Raw genomic sequence first — 23997 nt, 5'->3', positions numbered from 1 at the left:
CACAGTGAAAAATCATAAATCGTCTTTTCTCTCAAACCAGCAGCTCCTGTTTAATAATAGCAAAGTTTAGTCAACTTTTCAAGGCATTATCATTACATTTTCCAAATGCGAATATATGTCTGATTAGTCACAGTTCCTCTGCTCCTATCTCCTTTTGAGTACTTGTGAAGTCTGTTGCTAGGATATTCTTTCCTTTTTTAACTTAAGACCTATTTGTTCTTAAGTATTTCTTTCTATTACAGCTAAAGCACTGTACAGTTATGTGACATCTGCCCAAGGGAACAGTCGTGGTGACATTTGAAAAACTCAGACCTGATCTTGGGAGGTTTCTTTGGATTTGAACTCTCACTTCCCACTAGTCTAAAAAGAAAACTGAGGTATAAACCTCAAATCCCTAGCTTGAGTTAACAGGTACAATCATACCCCAGTTTAATGAGTTGAGTTAACCTGCAACGGATAATTCCTAGGAAAGACAAGGAAGTGTTACTTAGAAGATCAGAGTCAACTCTAGGCCCTTTCATAGGTTTTACTTCAACTTGGAGCACCTCTGGAGGTAACCCAAAGCATATTTCTTCAATAAGATTTTACTTTGTACAGGTACCACATATAGTCTCACAGCAAGGTAGCACATTGGAGAGACCTGCTCTCAGCCAGTTTTGGAAATTCACCTTCTGATTTCAGTGTACGATTTGCTGAAAGAAGTAGAAATGTACAAATCATAAAATTAAAAGCTGCTTTGTTTACTGAACAAAGTTTTTGCACCACAGAACACACAAATTGAAAATGTCAGGTTTGAATAAGTAAAAATTATTTTTAAAGGGTAAAAAGGTTAGGTTACAAAGAAGCCTGAAAGTAAATTGTCAGTATATTTTTCTGAACTTTGCATTTAAGATGTTTTCAGGCAGCTTTGGAAAACCTAGGAGAGGTTTCAGCACAAGGTGTCACCTGGTAAGCATGACTGAAAAAGTGTCAAATTCTTTTTTTTTTTTTTTTTAACTTGGAAAAAAAGTAAGGCTGGATAGAAAGTAGAGTTTGCTTTTTTGTTCTTCACTGAGCATGTTGCTCTCTTTCAGCATAACTGTATGGTTGTATGGCCATAGTGTGGTGCTATTTAGTGGATCTCATGGCATAGCGCGTGGAGCATTTGCCTTCTCCACTGCTTGTGGTGTCCAGTGGCAAAGCCAGCGACAGTCATAACCTGCTGGAGCTGTCGTTGGACAACCCCTCCTATGGACATTGTCCATTCTCTCTCAATACTTGGCCCACGACTTCTGCCCATGAAGCAGATTATCTGTGAAAGCAGCATCAGGCTTGTTCCTGAGTTTCTGCTTGCTTCTTTTCATGTAACATTGCAGAAAGTCCAGAATTTATTGGATGCTCTACATGCTACTTTTACAATGCTTTATGGGAGAAAAAAAAAAAAATGTGGAAGGTGGAAGTGCATTTTTATGTTCCATAGAGTAGTGAACTTAAGTCCATCACAAGGATATAAAGAATCAGATCCCCTGCAGAGGCCTGCCTACCCCACCTTTTGCTGTAGTTTGTTAACAGGGAGGTGTAAATAAGCATGACAGATTAAGTGCAACTGCTCTGTATATGGTAGGTAAATACATATTCCTCAAACTACCACAGAAAAAAAAAGAGGTCTGGGTCATTTTCCTTTTATGCTTTGTGTTTTCTGGGAACCCTTTGCCAGGGTTTTCCTTGCTATGGAAAAACTGTCACCAGAATAATTCACTGCTCTTGAACAGCCTGAACAGTGTTTGCAACCTATTTAGTGAATGATACTCCGAATAGAGTTTAAAACAGGAAAGATTTCAGCCTGTCTTGTGTCAGTACTTGCAGTGTGATGTCTGGCTAAAGCATATCCCCAGGGTGGTAACTGTGTTGGGATTGCAGCCGTAGCCTATGAATTCCTAGTTGCTTCAGGTATGGTGAGGTTTCTTTGATTTGATTTGAGTCAAATAACTTACAAAAATGAAATGAGGTTAGTGTGTCTTTAGCAGACAGCAGGTATGCACAGCATGAGTTAAACGCAGCCAGTCACTCCTAGTACATAAATACTGGGTTTTTCCTGGGTAGTTGAAATACACTTCATTATCATTCTTTAGGACTGTAGTATATAAGGAGGAGAAATTCTCAGCCTTTTATTGTGTCTTCCATAGACTTGTTGATATCTCAATTCAGTTTCCAGTTTTACGTAACCTCAATGATGAATTCTAGTAAGACAAAGTCTAAGGTCTTCACTTGATTTTACTTGGTCTTTAGACACCTCTGTTAAAGACAAGTGGATGGAGCCGGGTCTCGCTGTAACTGTACTGCAAGCACAAGCGTTGAGACAAACAAAGTCAAAGTTTCTAAAAGATCATTTGCCTTAGAAATCATCAAAGCTAATTCTTTAATCATCCTGAACCAATGCCTACTGAAGTCAGTGGGACATTTTTAAATTACTCTGTGCTTTGGACAAGGCCCTTAGGGCCATCTCTGCCACAAATGCAATTCTTATTGAATGACATGAATTAACTCTGGTAGGTCATCAGTCTCTAATGACGGCTCATGGTTCCCGAGTTCAGGAAGCAAAAGTAACTTATGTGTCAGCAAAGCACTGTTGGAGGGTGTGTGAGATGGGAGGTGCTCGGGCAGAGACACTGAGGTTTCAGGGCATGAGGAGGTGGAGCTTTGAAGATCCCAGATGTGGGGTCTGCTAGAAGGGACAGCAGAACTGCCTCCATCCTTAGGTGCAAAAAGGGAGATAGGGAGGGGAGTAGAGTTTGGGGGGAACTTCAGAGGTTTCTTGGTCAGGGCAGATGTGCTCCCTGTTGATGCAGATCCATGGGAGAGCAGAGATCAGCTGCTGCAAGAAAGGGTTACCACTGACAAGAGCAAGGAGACAAGAGATACCTTCCTTCATTCTAGCCCATGAGTGATGGATAGGGTTGAGCCCATCCTGTCCCATCCTGTGGAAGCTCTGGCCTGCAGCTGTCTGACAGAGAATGAGGAATCCCATTGAATGAAATGCAAATAATGCTCCCAGGGTGCAAGCACCGTTATCCGAAGGGCAAAGAGAGGAGCATCAGCATCTAGAGAATCGATGCACACACTTCCCAAGAGAGCCTTTAAATCTGACGTGGGTGCCAACCCCGTAAATGTGTCAGGTTCTTTTCAGATTTTTCTTTTGCATGTATGCAACTGGTAGAGCAGGGCATGTGCAAAGGCAGTAAAAATGCTAATATAAAAGTAAGAAAAAAATTACATTTTCAGATGCTCAAGGGAGAATTTTTGTCACAAACTTTATGTATGTGGGACAGGGCCAACTCCTTTCAGATGAGCTGTGGTAGAGGCTTCCTGAAGTCTGAAAAAACTCTATTTAAGATTTTAACCTGAAATATATAGAGGCAAACTGGGCAAAAAAAGAGATTAATTCATTGTGTTTTGTCTTGCCCTTGTTTCCATTTGATAAAACAATATTAAATTCTTTAGTCTGTATTTTGTCAATATTGGACTTGTCAACAGTTGTGTTGCCATCAGAATTAGATCTGTGCAAGATCAGAAAAGCTGATTTCTGCCTTTGGACTACAAATGTTTTATAACATCCCCTGTAAACTTTGATAAAAGGAAATACACTCAATTTTGAACAAATATTTCCCCTTATCTTAGGAAATCTCAACACATTGTGATTGTTCAATTGTTTTCTGAAAACGCACCTGCCATGAAGTGGATCATATAAACTATTTAGATAAATTCATACATTGCTATGGAAAACTGTTACATATGGAGTACAGGTACATTTTTTTTTTAATATATGACATTACTCTTTGTAAACTGTAAACTGGTTGTTTACAAGGTCAGATTTAATGTTTACTGCCATGGTGAGGCCAGGGGGAGGTCTCCTGTTCCCATGCCTGGAGCAATGACCATAGTGACCAATATCCAGGACAACGAAAAGCCCACGGAAAAAAATCACCCATGACAGAGATCCACAGCTTTTGTTTCCAAATCTTGAGGAAAACGGTGGTCTGCACTGTTTTACATCCGGTCCAGAGGCATGTGGAATGGTTTCCAGGTGATGCTGGGGGACTTTGTCTCTCCTGAACAGGGGATGAACACTGGGTACTTGATGCACTCCTACTGTTTTATACCTCAGTTCTCTGCATCTCATGAGTTAGCAGTGCACCATTTGCTTCAGCTTTCAGAGCAAGAAGGTTTGAAGCACAGTCTAGTCATAGCTGGAATTTGGCTTTCTGCAGTTCAGCCTTTGCCATGTTGGATTATGACAGGCGTGTTGCTGTTTGCCTGTTTGAAATCTTCCTGTGCTTGTTTTTCTGCATATACCTTCCCGCATGAAAACGGCTGCTGGTACATCTACAGCTTGATATCGGCCCCAGAACAGTTGCAGTTTCACACTGTGACTGCAGAAGGCATCAAGTTTGCCTCTTTTTTTTTTTTCTGTCAAAGCTTTTGATGGCTCCAGGCTTTTGGTTCTGAAGCTATTTTGCAAACTCTGTGTGTAGCAGCTGTGAAAGGATGAGCAGTTCAGATATTTTTCAAAGAGCTTCTTCCTAAGCAAATAATGCAGTGGTCTGTAACGCTCTTCACTAGAGAAAAGAAATAAGAGGTATCCCATTTATCAGAATAACTCCTTCTGGGGAAAATAAAAAATAAAAAAAAAGCACCTTTTAAACTCTGTCGTCTTGTTATGTTTACGAAGCAGGTGTAGGAACTCTTTCCTAAGGTCCAAAAAACAGAAAGTGTCTCAGAAGGAAAGACATGCTTGAAATTTAAAGAAGAAGGGTTGTTCCTGCATATTGGTTGTGTTTCCTGCTACACTGAGACATAGCTGAGACAGCTATTTCTGGGTGCCCTTGAAACAGAAGGACTAGAAAGTCAGCTGCTATTAGTGTATCTGCTCACCTAATCTTGCATTTCTGCCCCAAGACCCAGCATCTTTCCAAGAAGTCTGCCAGTATATACTTGCTTATAAGCAAATTTGCAAACATCCCTGCCTTCACTGAGCTCTTCAGCTGTCACCAGGACAATGTGGGTGTCAACTTCGTTATCAGGTGCTGACCATGGATGGGAGGAAGACACGAGATGTCATGCTCTGACTTGTTTAAAAGCTGACGGGTGTGAAAGCATCTGGCAGTGTGGGCAATGGGGAGAGGTGGGTACCTCCAAAAAGCAGCTTTTCCCATCCAAGATAAGCAGGTTCAGTCGTGGTGGTGAGGCTTCCTTCTCTCATCACCAACCAGAGAGAATGTTTGTGCATAGCCGTGCCCAGCGAGATGGATCCTCACCTCTCCTCCTCCCGGCTGGGCATGTGAATACGCGATGTGCCCGCGCAGCATTGCCCGTCTCAGGCTGAGCGGGTGTCCAGGATGAAGGTCAGCCTCTGGAGTGACACCGAACCACATAACATGTATTATTCAACCTTCCTCTCTTCTGACTTGTATTTCTACCTCCCCATGAGTTGATACTGAATTTGAACAAGGTGCTAGGGAGATGCTTTAATTTTTCTCAGATGTCTGTGTGTCTGCTCTGGGCAGAAGCTCCCATTGCCCCTTTCTTTTCAGCCATCCTCCTTACTCTGCTCTTACTCTGCTACGTTGGACCACCTTTATTTCTAGGTTTCTAGGAGGGCTGCAGGTCAGCAGGGAGCTAGAGCTGTCCCCTGAAGGCAACTTGCTATCTTCTGCTCTATCCTGGAGCAGGTTTCCACATGCTTAGTGCCATAACTAACTTAGGGTGCTCAGCTTTCCTGTTGAAACAGAAGAGCAGCTCTTCTGATGGCACCTAATGCCTGGCAGCTTGTGTTGACTGTGAGAGCCAATGACTTCGTTTGCATGCCTGAACCTCCCTGGGGACACTCATGGGGCAGCAAATACTACTTACAGTCTCTGCTGTCTCATATGAGAATATTGTTCTGCTTATTTTCTCTGTAGTTTGGGCTGTTCAAGGCAAAATACAACAGTGGTAGTGCAGGGCCATGGACCCAGAGGATATGACAGCAAGCATCATTCCCCCTCCAGCTCTCCAGCTCAGGTAGTTGGCTTGCAGTGAGCATTTTGCAAGGAGGGAGCATTCCCTCAACATCCACCAATCTGCCCGTGCCATGCAGGGATACCTGAAATTTGTAAATAGGAAGGCTACTCAAGTAAAACATGAAAAAGGAAACAGATTTACAACAAAATGAAAACAGAATTTCTGACCAATTTCCAAGTGCTAGAGACCTGAGGGGATGAAGAACTGTTGTTTTTTTTTGCTTTGACAAAACCAAGTTGAAATGTTTATTTCATATAATTTCAGCTGAGATGCAGTTGTGGGAAAGGCATATGCTTTTTCAGATAGAGACCTGAGTTACTGAAACATTTGAAAGACGGACCTAGGGGAAAACAGAAGTTAAACAGAGAAGTGAGGGGTGAGAAATCATATGTAGGTTCATACAGATGCAGTTTTAGGTACTTCTGAAAGTATGTTACCTCCTCTAATACAACTCATTAAAAAAGTAGGAAAATCGAGGTTAAAGACCGTTTAACCTCCATTAAAGAAGACAGTTCTCAAATAAACAACTGATTAGTCAAGATTTTATAATGGTTTGTTCCAAAAGGTGGAATAATGCAAAGGAAAACAAGCTCCACTGGAAACTGGTGGAAGTTGAAGAGAAAGTCCATTATTTGACCCCAAAAAACCCCCAATTAGATCTGGACTTATCTGTTGAGATATGACCACCTTGTACGTGACTTTCTGGCTGACACTGAGGGTTTCCATCCAAACTCATTGAGGCAGGAGTTTCGTAGTTGTCTCATGGATTTCGGAAGCAGGTAAAGCAACAGCAATAGTGAGTACAGGGTGAACAGATGAGTACAGTGAAGATACTGAAGATGAAGATTGAGTGGAAGCATACAATTAGCTAACTTTTAAAATTAGATTATTATAAAGGTAGTCGAAGCCTGAGGCCTTGGAACCAAGTGGAGCAACAGCCTTGAAGAAGCAGTGCTCTTGCACATAATTTGAGTATTTTAAAGGGAAATATAACCTAAACTATTGACAACTGAAAGCTAGAGATAGAAGTGGTGCATGGATGTGTTCTGGCTTGGAACAGAGCATCGATAATCCTTAGGGGTTTAAGACTTACTTACCCTTCAACATATAAAACATTACAATGCATCAGAGGTTGACCTCCCATCTTCTGAGTGCTTAGATTTCTGTGTTTATACAAATACTGAATAATGTTTGTATGTCTTAATAGCAGAACAGAGCCCAGTTACCATAAATTTAGTCTTGGTTATCCCTGATGAACAGTGTTGTTGAAATACTGTTTGTTAAGAGTTATTTACCTCCTTGTATCTTATGATTGAAATTGTCTCTGATTAGAAGTTGGGCCTTTGGAAAGGGTTGCCTTCAGTGAGTAAAACCAGAGGACTCTGTTGCCTTGTGATGATTTTAAAACTTCAGAAACATTTCTAGCCCAAGAACCCCCCGAGATGGATGGTGTAGACCAAACCTTTCCCTAGTTGCTCCCTCTGTGTTGCAGCCATCCCTAATAAGTGGCATCTCCAGGTGCCAGTCACCATACTAGAAGCAGAAATCAAATGGGCAGCTGTTTACACAAGTAATTTTGCTATCAAAATGTCATGTATAATGCCTTGAAAAGTGCTCTTACGTTAATTAAAAAAAGTACTAAACTTCAGAGTCAGGCATGCAGGGTTAGTTTTTTTGTCTCCAATATCTGAATAATTTTTCCAATGTGTTAGGCTCCTGCTAAGATGTTTCCGTGTGGACTAAACATAAAAAATAATAACATTTAGCAATATCCCATGGAGACAGCCAGTTTCCTAAGCACAGTATAACCCCGGGGTCACAACATATTCACACACTGCAGTGTAGTACTACGAATAGAACTTCTTTAGAGTGTCATCTTTGTAAACAGAATTACTATATACCTTACATTTATCTCTATTTTGTCTGCTTTTACAGCAAAACATTTTTCAACCTTGCTTTCTTGGGATCAAGTTGTTGTAGCTGTGCAATTATGTTGATTGAAAAGATGATTACGTTGAAGTCTCTTCTGATGATAATCGTCTTCCATTTATTTAGGGCGATTCATCACAAAATACTCTCCAAATTGGTAGACAAAGTTATGCACGTGAATTTCCTTACAATCTACAGAAATACAAGTACCTCTGGTGAGAAATATGGCAGTTGTTTAACAGTGCACCACAGCAACAAATAACTGCAGGGAAGTGAGAAACCAGGGGTTTTGCTAATCGGTCAAGAGGCGGTGGTTGTTTGATGTAGAAGTTACCTGGAATAACCCCTGGTAATTCCCTGCCCTGCATTAAATTTTCAGAATTTTTACATAATTCCTTCACCAATCAAACCCCACCCTCAGGTAGTATTTGCAGACCCAAAGAAGATTGTGCCCAAGGGTCGTACGGAGCTGATGTTGATGTGGTGCTCCAGCAGCCTCTGCCCTGCCTGTCGTGAGGGAAGATGTCTTTTCCCTGAACCGCTGTCCCAGCAGAGCACTCCTGGCATCAGCTGAGCCCATGCCACCTGGGAAGGTTCATTTGACTTAAATGAAAAAAATAATTAGCTTTGAAGGAATGAGATGGCCACGTTTTGGTCTTTGCTAGTGTGCAGTATGCACGTACCAAGAGCAGGCTGTTGACATAAGCTTGGGCTTTGCCAGAAGAGTGGCTTTTACCCCAAACTTCTTCTGCCATGGACTTTGACTGCTTGCTCCCATACTAGTAGAGATGAAGAGAAGCTTGGTAAGACTTTACCAACCTTTGTGACTCTCCTTCTGTCAGACATGAGGAAGCAGAGATGCTTGTCTTGACAGAAATGTGGATATACCATCATGGCTATTTAGCCCAAAGCTGATAAATAAGAGAAAATAAAGCAGGGGGGAAAAGACGAACACCTTAGATTTTATTATATTAATTTGGAGTGCAAATGTTGCCTCAACAGCCAAAACATTTTTTGGAATAATAATCATGTCCCTTCTTTTTTCTTTCTTTTATATATATATTTGGTTTAGTTTTTTTTTTTTTGTTGTTGTTGTTTGTTTGCTTTTAAGCCAGGGTTAGATAAGAAGCAATCTTCTTGTAAAAACCAAGCAGTTGTGGAGTTGTGTTTCCACAAGCGGGAAAACAAATTAAAGAAAGCTTGTTTAATAGTGATGGAAAGCCACCTGGCAGGTGGAGAATGTGCCCACGATTTTCTGTACAGCACCATCCCTCCACCGCGGTTCCAGCCACTTGTGTGCAAAAGCAGCTGTCTGAATTATTCCCGTCACCCGTGGAGGGGGCACAGACGGATGCCGCCAACACACCTTAGTTTGTCACTTTAACGAGCACATCTGGAGGAGGGGAAAAAAAACCCGACAGAACAAGGCAAGCTGCTCAAAGGGCTGAAATTCAGCTTGCTTTCAAAAGCCTGCTTTGATGGCAGATTGTTCCCCAGTACATATGGGATGACTTTTCCTGCACTGTTTAATGGTTTAAGAGTTGTCAAACAGGCGCTGTCTCAAGCAACAAACTTGACTTGGCAGCTTTCCCTGTCACGCCGTATCTTATGCATTTTTCTGTCAACAGGTCGTCACGGGGATGGGTCCTACTGGCCAGTGGACACCAACCTCATTGACAGGAGCAGTCTGAACGGTAAATACAGGCTCCGTCCAACAATTAATTGCAGTTTTGGTGATAACCTCCTGCTTTTCTTCTCTATGTTGCTCTCTCGTTCCTCTCTCTCATGGTTTGGAGGCCACCCAACGTGCCCATGGGTCACACGCTTGCTGTTTTCTAGGGTAGAGTTATCTCAGCTGTTGAAAATTCTATCCATTGTGCAAAATACCTGCTGCAAAACAGACATGAACTTTAACAGAAATGTTGACAAAAAGTAGAGTCAGGACACCATATATCCTCTCTTGTCTTAAAGCTGATCCCCAAATCACCCATCAGATTTCCAGCTAACTCAGTTCTCCAAAAGGCATGTCACTGGGTATGATTGTCCCATCACAAGAGATGCTGTAGATATATCTCAGGCCATGGGAATATCTCTAAAAAACTAACAGCTTAAACAGAATTGTAAAATGCATTTGACATTATTACATTTCAATTTAAGCTTTCTGCAGAAAATATAGTTTTTTTAAAATTAATCCTGCCCTAAAATAGGAAGAAGTGAGAGGAAACCTCATGGATTAACAAAAATTAACTGAACCTAATCAGTGCCAGCTGGGGCGTAGATACGCTATCAATAACTTCTTATTCCTGGGCCCATCTCTGTTACTTAATGAGGCATTGTCATCTCACGTTATTGAATGAAACAACAGACAAGATTCCCTCAAATGTAGTATCAAGTGAGGTTTGAAAGTACAAAATAATTACAAGGCACATAGCTGATTAACTCACACTGATTATTCTCCTCAGCCAAGACAAGAAGGGAATGCAAAGCTTTGTCATCTTTTTCTATCCTAATTTGCTGCAGCCAACGCACCACTGTTTTAGGATTTTCTCCTGCTCTTCATGGTAGTTCATCATAAATAGGAAAACTGACTTTTGAGAAGTAAAGAGAACTTCCAGGGCCTGCAATAAAGGGTAGACACAGAAAAAATTTCATTTTTCTTGATAGTTCCTGTATTTTATGTGGTATATTCTTTCAATGCCATTTACTCATCACGGAAAATAAAAAGAAAACAAACTCAAAATCTTTGGGATTTCTGTACTAGACTGTTGCAATGCTGAAATGATGGCACTCACAGACACTTGTCTTATTCAATTGCCTGAAAATCTATGAGAAAAGGGAAAATTATTTAAATAGCATAATTAGTTAAATAAAGAAAAGATATTAGTTCAGAAAATCAAGGTAGATTAATACAATTAAATTGCATATGTCACTAACTAAAACTGTTATTTGGGAAGATTTGACCTTTTTCTCATTTCACATTCAGCTCTACTAAAGGCAAAATAAAATCCCAGCCAAGTATAGTTTAGTTTGTATGTGGGAGGTTGTGGGGATGATGCCATATGAAAACTCCTGAGTTACTTTTCTTGTGAAATCTTCAACATGCTATAGCACAGCTCTTCCTTTTGCATCTCATTACACCGAATATTTAGTTTTTCTCCAAGATTAAGTGGAAAGATATTTTGGGATTTGTGAGTTCATGATCTTATAGAATGCCTATAAGGTTGCCTTAGCAGACAGAGCAAAAGGGTTACTCGTTAGTTTGTGTAAGTGCTTATAATGTATAGCCCAATGCTGTGTAAATAGAGGTGTAATCCAACAAGATTATAAAAAAAAATAAACTGTGCTATTCTCAATGCAATGGGGAAAATATTGTCAAAAGCAAGGGACCAGTACTTGAAGTCAGTTTGACTGGGATGTGACACCAGAAATTATATTATTTTCAGTCCCAGTCTCACTGCTGCATTGAAATGAAGCAGCTCATCACTTCAGAAGATTGAGCCCTTAACCTGCTCAAGTGTTGCACGGGGATCTGGTCAGCACAGCAATAAACGAAATATTATGTGATGTGAGACTGACTGTGGGGTGAATACAGTCCTGACAAATGAATCAGGCATTTAGGTTGGCTGATACGCAAGATACGTATTTGCCTGTAAATACTGAGAAAGACTGTATGGGCCATAAAGAAAAAATCCATAGTCCCTGTATTTCCGTTTTCAGCTGATAAAAGCAAAAATGAGCTGAGAGTTATTGACTCCCAACATCGGGTTATTAACACCCAGAAAATGCAAAGTCGTTACTGCTTAAATATTTTCCTGTTTGCTATACCACTCAAATGCAGCGAGACATAAATTTCAGCTCTTTATGGCACCCTTCTGCACCCTCCGTCTGCTTTTCCAGAGGAATTCATTCCACCTGACAGGCTTTATGTGCTTTATTTTATGGGTGACTCCTAAAGCGGGCGAGGAGCAAATCCAGCACTAACCATCCCCTCGTTTTCTCTCTTCTTTCAGAGCCCCCCATCGGGCAGATGCACCCTCCCCACGGCAGTGTCACGCCCCAGAAGAACAGCAACCTCCTCGTCATCATCGTCGTCACCGTCGGCGTCATCACCGTGGTGGTGGTGGTGGTGGTGGCCGTCATCTGCACCAGGCGCTCCTCGGCGCAGCAGAGGAAGTACGTTCTCAAATCGCGGGGTAGAAGGAAAAGGCAGTGGTGCTCAGCTTCAAAATAGATCTGGGACGCGAGTTCTGGGACTGAGCTGCATTTTGGGGCTCTATCTTTTGTTTTTGGAGGTGTCACTCATTGCTGGTGAGTGGAGAATATCCCTCGCCCCTCCAGCTGCAGAGAAAACCATGGAGGGTACAAGTAGCCCTGATATGGCAACCCTTGAAAAATAAGTCTTCAGTGCAAAACTCTCTGTTGTTCATATTGCCAAGTATCATTCAGACACAGGAAAGAATCATTTCCATTGATTTAAAAGAAAAAAAATAGTAGTTGTTTGTGCCTAGTGATGCTGTCAGACTTTCTGACTCTGCATCCCTGCACCTACACAGCTGAGAAACACAGAGAGTCATGCTCACTTCCCAACCTTTGGGAAGATGATATGCTCTCCAGACAATCTGTCTCTGAAAGTCTTCCTATAAAAAGCATCCAGAACTGTTTCTCTGGATACTTCTCATATGCTTGAAAAACAAACAAACAAACAAACAAAACCAACCAACCAACCAACCAAAAACAAAACAAAACAAACAACCAAACAACAACAACAAAAAAAACAGTCTATGGAAAATTATGGGGAAAAAAATCTCAAAACAAACCAGTCTGTAGAAAATTATGGGGAAAAAATCTTTAGGATTCTTCTGAAAGGCTATAAAAGGGCGACAGTGTAAAGCCCAAAGCTTTTTTCAGTTTTTATGAGAAATTAGAAATGGAATCAATGAGCTTGAAACAGAGCTGGGTTTTATGCATTTAATGCATTGAAAATTATTATATTATTATTTTATTACTAATTCATTGTATCATTATACTATTATGAAAGACTGGACATTGGAAAGTGAAGTTTAATCATAGTTTGCCCACAAGAATGAAAAATGTTTTCATGGGCCAGATGTTATTACATTGATTTGCACTGGTGGTTTTAAAAAAGGGTGGCAAGATGACAGAAGGGATGGTCAGGAAACTGAACAGCTCCCACATTTGCTGAAATCAGCTTGGGGCGGGTCAAGCATGGGCAGATGGCAACGTGTAGTGTTTTAGAGTCACCAGGGCAAGTGCTTTCGCTGAAGATGGATATTTAGGGGTAGATTTTTTAAATAAGAAAGCTCTCATTTAGTCAAAAAAGTAAGGGTCTGTGTTTTTAAGAGTGCTGAGGTTGTTGAACGATGGTTTGAAAATCTGCTTCATAGTTAGTTGTAGCACCTGAAATTCAGACCATCATCTGAAGGCAATGAAAATTCTGGTGAGTAGAGTTTGGTGAATCAAGGCTAAGCTCTCTTGAGTTTCTAACAGGGAAAGGGAATCACAAGAGAAAGAGACAAACAGAGAGATTAATCTATCCAGAATTAGGTGTCAAAAATTAAATATCCAAGTCTGAGTTAATCAACCTTTACCTCCTCTGTAGCCCCTGGGGAAAAACAGAAACATTCAAAGAATTGTTCATTTTGTCCTAAGACATCAGGATATTTTCCATTTGAAGATGCTTATTGCTGTCCTTTGATTAAAAAATGTGAAGCTGGTAGATTTGGTTTTGCTGTTTAAATTCTAAATATCTATACTATGAGCAGGTGAATCTCACACAAGTTGTCCCAGGCAAACTGTTTCTGCACTGAAAGTAGGGAAAAAATAGGGCAATAAAAATTAAACAATTGATCTTAAATTTAGCCCAACAGGAAAAATCCTGAATTTCCTCAAAACGCAGTTTGTTGGTGGGAGTGACTTTGTTTCTGACCTGCCTGGAGAGATGCACACTGTGACACAGAGTTTAGATTCAGGCTTCTACTGGCAGCTGGTTCTTAGTTTAAAATCACCAATGAACTACTGAACAAAAGGACTGCAGTAGGGGTAAAGGCCAAGTCTCGTTGGATAATGCATGTGTCCTTCCCCAGAGCAAAAAATTGCAGGTGATGGAATAATCTCCTGTAAGCCTTCAGTGGAGGAAAGTCATATTTCTTAAGTTAATTAAAACTTGGCTGAACAAAGCACAATAAAGCATATTATATAGAACAACCTGGTACTGACCTAGGTGGCTTAGTAGGTGTTTTCTGTCTCTGGCATCTAGGGAAGAATGACATATCAGCTGTACAAACCCTGTGACAATTTGGCGCCAGTAAAAAATAGGGGAGAAAAACGTGCGTAAAGATGCAGGTGCAATAACTTACTCAGCTGGGCACAAGGGGAACGTATGGCTCCTGCAGTAATTGAGATTCATACTCTCACTGTAATTACATCTTTCACAGCATGGGATGCTCACGCCCTGTGATGGCAGTGTCTGCTGATGTGGTGGGGGGGAGGATGGGCAATGGGGCCACCCACTACAGCTCAGTCCTTCAGTGCACTCCTGGTCCAGGCAGGTCAGTTCAGAGCTTAAGTTTAGAGAAGATGAAACCCAGCTGAATCTTAAAAGAAGGGGAAATATCACTTTGTACAGCATACACACGAACTGCAGGACCTGCCTGTGCCATTAATTTTTTTTAAGGCTTCAAGTCAAAACAAAAATTTGTAACATGCCAGAACAGTTAGTTTGTGGACTGGTAACACAGAGTTATGACCACCACAGGAGAAAAGGTGAGGGTGGACATCTAGTCTGAGCCTGGTAGTTAAGTAGTGCATATTTAAACCATTAAAAAAGAAGCCTGGTCTTGAACAAGTGCCCAATCAATTAGTGTGCTGGGTGGGGGAGCGGTGTAACAAGAGGCTGCAAAAATTTAGCTAAGATTAGTTTAAGTCCTGTATAAGTAAGAGGGATGTGTCAGTATACATATGGGAAGGCTCGGGGGAGGCATTAACCAAAACATAATCAAACTAATGGGGAATGAGTTGGGACCCACTAAAGAGCCTTCATACTTCGCTGCTGTGTTCCCTGGAGATGCTCCTGGTTTTTGGTGTGTCCTCTGTGCTGGGGTGGTTTGTTAGCTGTGGCCTCTGCCTCATCTCCTGCACGGTGGTGTGAGCCTGGTTCTTATCATGAGGAAGAAGGGAGACCATGAAGCCAGGTGATGGGAGAGACAGGTACTGGTTTCAGCTTTTCAGGATGATTGGCAAGACATGAAGAGGCCAAAATGAAATAATTTTCCATCTGTAAACACTAGAGGAGATTTTCTGGAGAAATAATAGGAGTTTTTTCTTTGTTTTGGGGGTTTTGTTTTTTGTTTGTTTTTGGTTGGTTGGTTGGTTGGTTGGTTTGGTTTTTGTTTGGTTGGTTGTTTTTTCTTTTTTTTTTTTTTTTTTTTTTTGTAGAGGACCTCTATACCAGTTTAATTTCCTTTAATACAGCCCAAAATGCAAACTGCACATTTTTTCCAGGTTAAGAGTATGTCATGCTTTGAACCCAGCCAGCAACCCAACCCCACGCAGCCGCTCGCCTGCCCTCCCCTGCCCGGGGGTGGAGGAGGGAGCTGGAGGGGTAAAGGGAGACTCGTAGGTCGAGATAAAACCAGTTCAATAATTGAACTGGAATAAACCAATGCCAACAGCAGACAGTCCAGGCGGGCAGTGCACGACGCGATCGCTCACCACCCGCCGACCGACACCCAGCCCGACCCCGGCCAGCCATCCCGAAATACCAAGATCCCGCCGTCGCCATCCCAGCAGCGAGAGAGAACCCCCCCTTCCCAGCCGCCCCTCCTTTCTATACTGAGCACGACGTTACACGGTGTGGAACACCCCAGTGCCCAGTTTGGGGCCGGTGCTCTGGCCGTGCTCCCTCCCAGCTCCTTGTGCACCCGCGCACGGGCAGGACACGGGGAGGTGGAGAGCCCTCGGTCTCGCAGCAACAGCTGAAACCATCAGCGTGTTACCAGCGTTCTGCTCACCCCAAATCCCACGGGGAATCCAAAGCACGGCGCTATTCCACCTACTGAGAAGAAAACTTAACTCTACCCCAGCCAAAACCAAGACAGAGTAAAGAGCAGAAAACATAAAGTATTAACTCATGCATTGGAAGGATAATTAAGATGAACTAATGTTCGCATTATTGCTGAATATCTCCGCAGTACATTGCAAACAGCAGTGCAGGAGGTTTGGGGTTCGTGCAGGAGGTGGTTACAGCTTATGGGGCTGTTGCTTCTGTGTCCTGCCTCCAAAGCTGTCCGTGCTCCATGAGAAAATATATCCAATCACATCAGGACTGGATGGTTACCCATGTTTTTTTTACAAGCAAAAACTTGTTTTGCCCAGGAGAACAGTTTATTTTTGAGATCTTTAGATAGAGACATCTTCAATTGGTGTTAAAAAAAATAAAGTAGGCTGAGTTGTTATAACCTTAAGTGTTTTCTCTGGGGTAATGTAACTGTAAAATGAAGGCAATGAAGAGTAATCTCACTCTGGAGTATTTGAAAAATTATCTTATGTAGCATATGTATATTGTTAGAAGCTATATGGATGTTCTGTATAATGGCTGGAGTCACTGCCCAGGTGGTGTTGTGCTGGAAACTATAGAAACAGACAAGGAGAAACAGTTTCCTCTCCAGAGAGTTTATTTATTTTGCAAGTACAGCCTAAGTTCTGCTATCATTTTTCAAGATTACATGACCATAATATATATTTTAAGGGCATAGTTGAACTCTGTTTTTAAACCCATTCTTAGGAAAAAAAAAAATCATTACAGTATGCAAGCTGGATGCATTTGATGTTGTAAAATAATTGAACAACAGAAATGCTGCCATCTCAGATCAGTTTTTCAATTCCAACTTCCTTGTCTTCCCAATACCTGCTCCAGTTATAAGGTGGGTAATGGATTTAATTTGAATCCCACTGTAAATCAAAACATGACCTTCCAAAGCATCAGTTTCCATTGCTGCAGCTGAGGTTTGACGCTGATGTTGAAGCTTTTATGACTGTCTTCTATAGATATAATGTGCTTGTCTGGTGCAGCAAAATCCTGCCTCCCCCTGAAATTGAGGGTAGATGCATTTTCAGAAGCTGAACCACAACTTCTGCATTGCATAAACAACACATTCGGGGGGAGGATTTATTTTCATTTGTTATTGATGACCTTTTCATATGCATTCCTGGCTCTGATTCAATTTGCTACTCACAGTCTGTCAGAACATCAATAATTTGTGAGAAAAAACAATGCAAACCAGGCTAGATCATTGCATATATTTTTAAATGATATCATTGCTGTAGCGGTTTTGTAGTTATGGTTGGAATGACACATTCATTATAACCCCCTATTTTGAGTTGTGTAGAAAATTACTTTGGGGCTGAAATTTCTCTTGCCTAGCTCAAGCCTGGAGAAATGAATTCATTTCAATTGAAAGTGACAAAAAAGCTCTGTATCCCAAAGTGAAAAAAAGTAATTCCTTGTTTAGAACCAAAATTATGGTCTTTTTTTTGAATGAGACAGAAGAAACACTTACTTTTTAACTTCAAGTGGGTCATACATTCAGGTTTGAATGAAAGTGCTCGTAATTATTGTTGTAGGCACTAATCAGGATGGTACTAGGGTCTGTGCGAGAAGGTATTAAAGAACTGTCTTTATTCCATGTTCTTTATACCTGTTCTTTGAAATACTGTAATTTTAAACTATTAAGTTTTGGCTATTAGCAAGTAACAGACTAAACATAGGAAGTAATTATGGCCAGAAGCCAACAGGCTTATTTCTTCTGGGCTATAAACAAAAATCTCTGAACAACCCCAGCCTCCCCTCCACCACTAACTTTCCAGATCACATTTTTAATTTAATCTTTTGACCCTTTGAAGTGCTTTTGGGGTACCAACAATTGAAAGGACTTAAAACAATTTCTGACTTTAAGGGTAACAACCTGAGAATTGGGATAGTTCTGCTGAAGTAAAATGTCATTGCCATCAGTTTCTGGGGATGAGGCAGGGCCGTGCCCTTGGTGACATTTTAAATTATTGGATGTGTTTGTTCCTTCTCTTGAAAGCAAAATGTTTGTCAATGCACATATTTGTAACACACATCTCTTGCTTTCTAGACCAGGCTGAGAAAATTTAGCAAAGAACAAAAAATTGATTCAAACAGTTGGAGTTTCTTAAATTTAAAATTTCCTCAAGCTTTTCTCTGATAAAATAGCCACAATACTGCCTGCAGCGTGTGATAGGAAGGGTGGTTATATGAGAGCACCTACACAAACGATGTGCACAGTGTGAGTCAAGGGATGCCAGCGAAATGTTTTCTGAGGACTCGGGAAGGAGCCTTCCCTTCAGGAGGTGCACAGCTGTGTTTTGGGGTGAGCAGATCACAGGGGTAATGAGAAGCCGAGAGCACTCAGGGCCCCTGGAAATCAAGAGCATGTTATTTTGTTACCAAAAAGTGTGCATGAATTTGAAAATATTTGCCTGCAGCTTTTTGTATATCACAGGTACATCTAGTTTTCCACTTGGGGCCATACTGTTACTTTCTTTTCACAAAACACTTTGAGGTGTACAAAGGAAAAAAACAGGGGTAAAAGTACTTTTGAAATATTGAGCAAATCCTCTAACAGTAAGACAGAAAAACTGTTCTTTCAGAGATATTTAAATCAATAGATTTCTGGAAAGACTTTCTCTACAGCTGTAAATTAGACGTTCTGCTCCATATTTAAGGACCATATTTTTTCTTTACAATAGAAAAACATGAGTACTTTGTCATAAATCGCCTGTGTAGTTGAGGGAAGGTGAAAGTCTGAGAGCAGTAGAGCAGGGCCACCCCCTCATGACATGGTGTCCTCCCTGGGGGAGGTGGCCCACTGACATGACAGCATATTGTAATACCTGTACATTAAGAGAGGAGAGTTAATGTTGCTCTGGGAAATGCTGCTCTGGATTTCTGAGCTTTTCTACAATAAAAATACTGCTTTAGTGTCTCTTTAAAGAAATACAACGTATGCTGCACGCAGTTACGGAAGGTATAAGGTGTGCATAACTCGGAAGAAGCGGGCTCAGAAGTTATCGGTTGTTGGGTTTAGATCCAGTCACTCCATAGGTGCTGCTCTTCCCAAGATGAAACTGGCCACTCTTCATCTGCTCCGGGAAGAGTGGTTTTCCCCAGTTTCTACATCAACTGGTGCAAAAAGTGACCCACCCTGATAAGCCCCAGGCCCATCCCCTGGAGCAAACTCCGGGAAGCACAGGGCCACATCAAAGTAACTGCTGCCCTTGGAAGGACACAACCAGAGGGGTTCCTTAGAAAGACACCAAATGAGGAGACATCACCCTTCATCTTGTGAAGGGGAAAAAGGTTCTTATGTGACAGTTTTGATGTTTCTTTGTTCCAGGAAACGTGCAACCCACAGCGCTAGTAAAAGGAAGGGCAGCCAGAAGGACCTGAGACCCCCAGATCTGTGGATACACCATGAGGAGATGGAGATGAAGAACATCGAGAAGCCAACGGGCTCGGACCCCGTGGGAAGGGACTCACCGATGCAGAGCTGCCAGGACATCACCCCTGTCAGCCACAGCCAGTCGGAAACGCAGCTGGGCAACAAGAGCACCCCGCAGCCTGGTGAGGGGCTCCCAGGGCAGCTGGGACAGAAATCGGCTGGGTTTTGCTTGTAGATTTGGGGAAATTAGAATCATAGAATGCTTTGGGTTGGAAGGGACCTTGAATGTCCATCTAGTCCAACCCCATTGCATATACTCCAATTTTTTTTCCTACATCACCAGCATATAAATTTTCTATAAATTAATTTGCTATTTATTTGGTGGTTAGTGACTTTAGCCCAGCACATGAGGTCCCTAGCAGAGGATGAAACCTGGCAAGATCCAGGAAGAATTGGCAGCTCTGCTGGGGGTGATGGGAGAGATGTTCCTAGATGATTTTTTGCGGTAGTTTCAGGCTAGAGGAAACCCCATCATTTTTGATTTTTAAACCATTCTAATTTTTTAAGTTCAGGCATTCAAATGGAAGTCAAATGTTACTGAATTTGCATACTGTGCTAAGAAAAAACAGAGGAAAAGGGGGCATAGAGAAGTAAGTGAGGAAAAAAAAGAGATGAAAAATGGAGCAGAGGGAGAACACGATTAGGGGGAAGGTCAGCAGCATCACCAGGAGCAGAATTTGGGCCAGGAAGACTGAGAAAACTTACAGATATGAGGGAAGAAATTCTGTAAGAAAAATGTGGCTTCAGTGAAGATTCCTCCTCTTTTTTTTAACTTTACTGCACACAGCACATCACAGGTTTCACGTTAGCTGATAACATTTTTTCCACCACAATGATAGAAAGTCTTGGGAAAGGCAGGTGGCGTGTACAGAGGGGGATGGAGGGCAAAACACAGAATGGAATTTGAAAACATAAACATATTTTTCTTGGGTTCATCATGAACACATTGCTTGTGGGTGACAGAGTGAAATAACTCCAGAATTTCAGTTGGGGCTGTAAATAATGAAGGTGACTTTTTCAGATGCTTCTGCTGTTTTTATCCCTTTTCCATAGCTCCGCTTCTTGCAGGGAAAGAAAAGTTAAAAAGGAGCAGTTTTCAAATTTCTAAATGAATCTAATTTTCTTTTTCTGACATCGTGTTTTGGGCTGATAGTTTACTATTTAGAAGATAATTGTGACAATGATTTCTGTTGGTTTTAATGCAAAAGTCCTCATTATTAGACATCGGGAAAACAGAACCAGAAGTTTCCCCCTAAACAGATATTGCTGATGATCAGGAATGCTGATCCAGGGCCCGGAAAGATCAATGTGAGAGCTCCATTGATCGCAATAGTCTTGCAGCCGAGTGCGTGGTAGGAAGTCATCACAGCATATGAGCAAGTTAATGACAAAGGCTGGGCTAGATATTTTATGTGTAAACACCTTGGACCATAAATAAATGCCTTTATGTTTCTTCCCATTCTGTAATACACAGTTCAGTAATACTGTCCGTGGCTTTTCACTAGCAATTAGGTCTCTGAATGGCCATCGATAGAAGACATGGAGTTTTAGCCCTGCAATTCTGAGAAGAGTGATTTGGGACAAAAATAGTCTTTTCATGTTTTTTTTTCTTTTTGTTTGTTTGTTTGTTTGTTTGTTTGCTTGTTTGTTTGTTTGTTTGTTTGTTTGTTTCTTTTTTAAGGAATATGTGTTTGCCTGGGCACATCTGAGATGAATAGTCTGAGTGGTATTAAGCTTATGTGTATGGCAGTATTAAACTAATTTCATCCATGTTTTGTTAAAATAGCAAAAGTAACATAAATATAAGGTTCATGTGAGACAAGGTATGAAAACAAAAATACAGCTTTTATTTCACTGCAATTCACTCCACCAAACATATAGTTCCAAGCACATTTTCTTTCTGACTAGTGTATTCTCTAGAATCTTTGAATACTTCAAGTATCCTATACTAATGTAACTAACTACATTAGAGCATCCGTATTTCACTATCAAAACAGAGAGTCTAATATATATAGCTGCTGAGACAGTTTTGAATTGGATTGGACATTAGGTGGTGATCAGAGTGCTCTGATCTAGGTAGATGTGCTAGTTGTGATCTAGGATGAGATAAGAGGAAGATCCAGGCACATCTTAACTTGTCATGGTTTCTATGTTAAAAACAAGAGGCACAGGCTGGATGAGCCACCGTGAATTACTGGGTCTGTAATCTGGACAGTCAGGATTTAGGACTTTGTGGCATCTCACAAGAAAGGTCGTTTTCACCCTTCAGACGTATTTCAGAAGACGAAATTTTGGCTGTCAGGATTTGTAGGTACCTGCATTTATGCAGCCTTTTTTCTGGTCTTGATACTTAATTTTTAAAAATAAGTTTATAACAGGGAAGTTACAAGGAAAATGTCATGTGTTTATGAAGTGAATGGTGTTTTCAAGATAATTCCAGAGACAAAGAAAAATGAGATGCGATATTTTAATTCACTTACAGAAAAATGCAAATAAGTTTATTCAGAAAAGGCAGCCAAAAGACTCTGTGCAGCTCTTTACAGGTGGAGATATTTAATGATCAGCTAAAATAACTGAATCCTAAAAAGCCTATTTGTCTTTTTACTAGATATAAGGCGAAGAGATCAGGGGGCTGGAGCAGCTCCCCTGGGGGGCCGGGCTGAGAGAGTTGGGGGGGTTCAGCCTGGAGAAGAGAAGGCTCCGGGGGGACCTTCGAGCGGCCTCCCAGGGCTTAAAGGGGGGGCAGGAGAGGTGGGGGGGGACTCTGGGTCAGGGGTGGGGGTAGGATGAGGGGTCATGGTTTTTAGCTGAAAGAGGGGAAATTCAGGTTAGATTTAAGGCAGCAATTCCTCCCTGTTTGGGGGGCGAGGCGCTGGCCCAGGGTGCCCAGAGCAGCTGTGGGTGCCCCCTCCCTGGAAGGGTTCAAGGCCAGGTTGGACGGGGCTGGGAGCCCCCTGGGCTGGGGGAAGGGGGCCCTGCCCGGGGCAGGGGGGTGGTTGGGACTGGATGATCTTTAGGGTCTGTTTCAACCCAAACCAGTCTATGAGTCTATGATTCACTTTAGAACATTTTCAACTAAACTACTGTGTTGTTTTTCTCTAGGCCCCGAGACAGAAGATGTTGGAAGCAGCATGTCCACATTAGAGCGCTCGCTTGCTGCCCGCAGAGCCACCCGTGCCAAGCTCATGATCCCCATGGATTCACAACCAAACAACCCTCGTGAGTACCAGGACCTTAATGCCAGCCCCCTTCTGCACCACGCAAACCATGCTCACTCATCTGAAGATCTCATACAATCTTTCAAATATGGTCTAGTTATGCCTCATAAAGTTAAATAGCATTGGAAATTTTTTCTTCATCTAAAAAAAAAAAAAAAAACACTCTGGAAGCTTGCCAGGGCTCTACAATGCCTCGGTGGAAAAACTGTGGAGAGAATTCAGAAATCATACTTGTGCTAGACTCAGCCCAGGCTAAGCCTAAGTCATCATTTCTATTTTTACCAGGTGGATAGTGATGGATAAATCCCTCTGTCTCCCTCCTATAAAACTTTAAATGCAGGGGTAAGAGTTCAAGCTGCCAGAGCAAAAGGCTTCACAATACACAGATGTAAATTGTGATATTATTATTACCAATAATTACAATCAACTGGACATTATTGCAGTTTTGCCTATCATAGTTGGCCACACCACTATATACTTTTTTAATATGGAGCAGCTCTCTTATAAAGCCAAAGAAATGAGGAGAAAAGGTATTTTTAATAGGTGTTAAATTTTACTAACCACAGACCATTTACCACTGAACAAATTTCATAGTTGAAGTGAATCTTTTTCAAAGCAGCAAAGTACACAAGAAAGACAGGAAGGCTGGAGAGCATTATATAGGTTCTCCCATCCTTCAGAACTTAGAAAAATTTCTGAAGTGACCTTGTTTCACATCGGAGCAAAGGAAAGGGATAATTGAGAGGCTACAGGCACCAGAGGGAGGGTTTGGCACTGATCAAGTTCCCAGTGGAGGATGAGGCTTTGGGTCTTCACCCTTCCTCGGAGCAGCCCTGTGATCAGTCTCTTGGTAGCTCTCAGCTTTTAGCTAAAAGTTCTACCTTTGACCTCATAAAATAGATCCAATCAAAAAATTGTGGGAATTGGTATATCTGTGTAAATAGTCTGAGCTAAGAAGAATGAACACATTCTGTCAGAAATCCATTTCATCACAAAATTTCTTTCTAGCTCTGATGGGTTAAATATAAGTGCCTATTTGTAGGTCTGTGGAAGGGCACATCACAAATGTTATATTAAAAAAAAAAAATAGAAGGAACTGAATGAAGGAGAGGAGAGGGAATAACCTAGTATGGCTTTGTTCAGTAAATTGCTTAGTAGGAGCTGGTATTGGTTCCCTTAATGTGTGTTCATTGTGGGTGCAATTAGGGTCATGTTGCTCAGCCTCAGCACCCAGGTCTTACAAGGATAAACCAGAGGTGCCCAGGGAG

At 41.5% G+C, this 23997-nt stretch overlaps 1 protein-coding gene across 1 annotated transcript in view; it reads left to right on the top strand.

Annotated features, from left to right (window-relative positions):
• DCC (DCC netrin 1 receptor) overlaps window positions 1-23997 on the top strand; it is a 592838-nt gene that overhangs the window by 536057 nt on the left and 32784 nt on the right. Inside the window, exons 22-25 of the mRNA XM_042804693.1 lie at window positions 9597-9662; window positions 11979-12141; window positions 19407-19633; window positions 22614-22730. Of these exons, the coding sequence (XP_042660627.1) occupies window positions 9597-9662; window positions 11979-12141; window positions 19407-19633; window positions 22614-22730 (573 nt within the window). The remainder of the gene's footprint in view (window positions 1-9596; window positions 9663-11978; window positions 12142-19406; window positions 19634-22613; window positions 22731-23997) is intronic.

Source organism: Tyto alba, unplaced genomic scaffold, assembly GCF_018691265.1.
Source record: "Tyto alba isolate M040663 unplaced genomic scaffold, T.alba_DEE_v4.0 Super-Scaffold_42, whole genome shotgun sequence".
In the NCBI taxonomy this organism is placed as follows: Eukaryota; Metazoa; Chordata; class Aves; order Strigiformes; family Tytonidae; genus Tyto; species Tyto alba.
The sequence above is the reverse complement of the archived record's forward strand: the minus strand, read 5'-3'. Positions and strand labels throughout refer to the sequence as shown.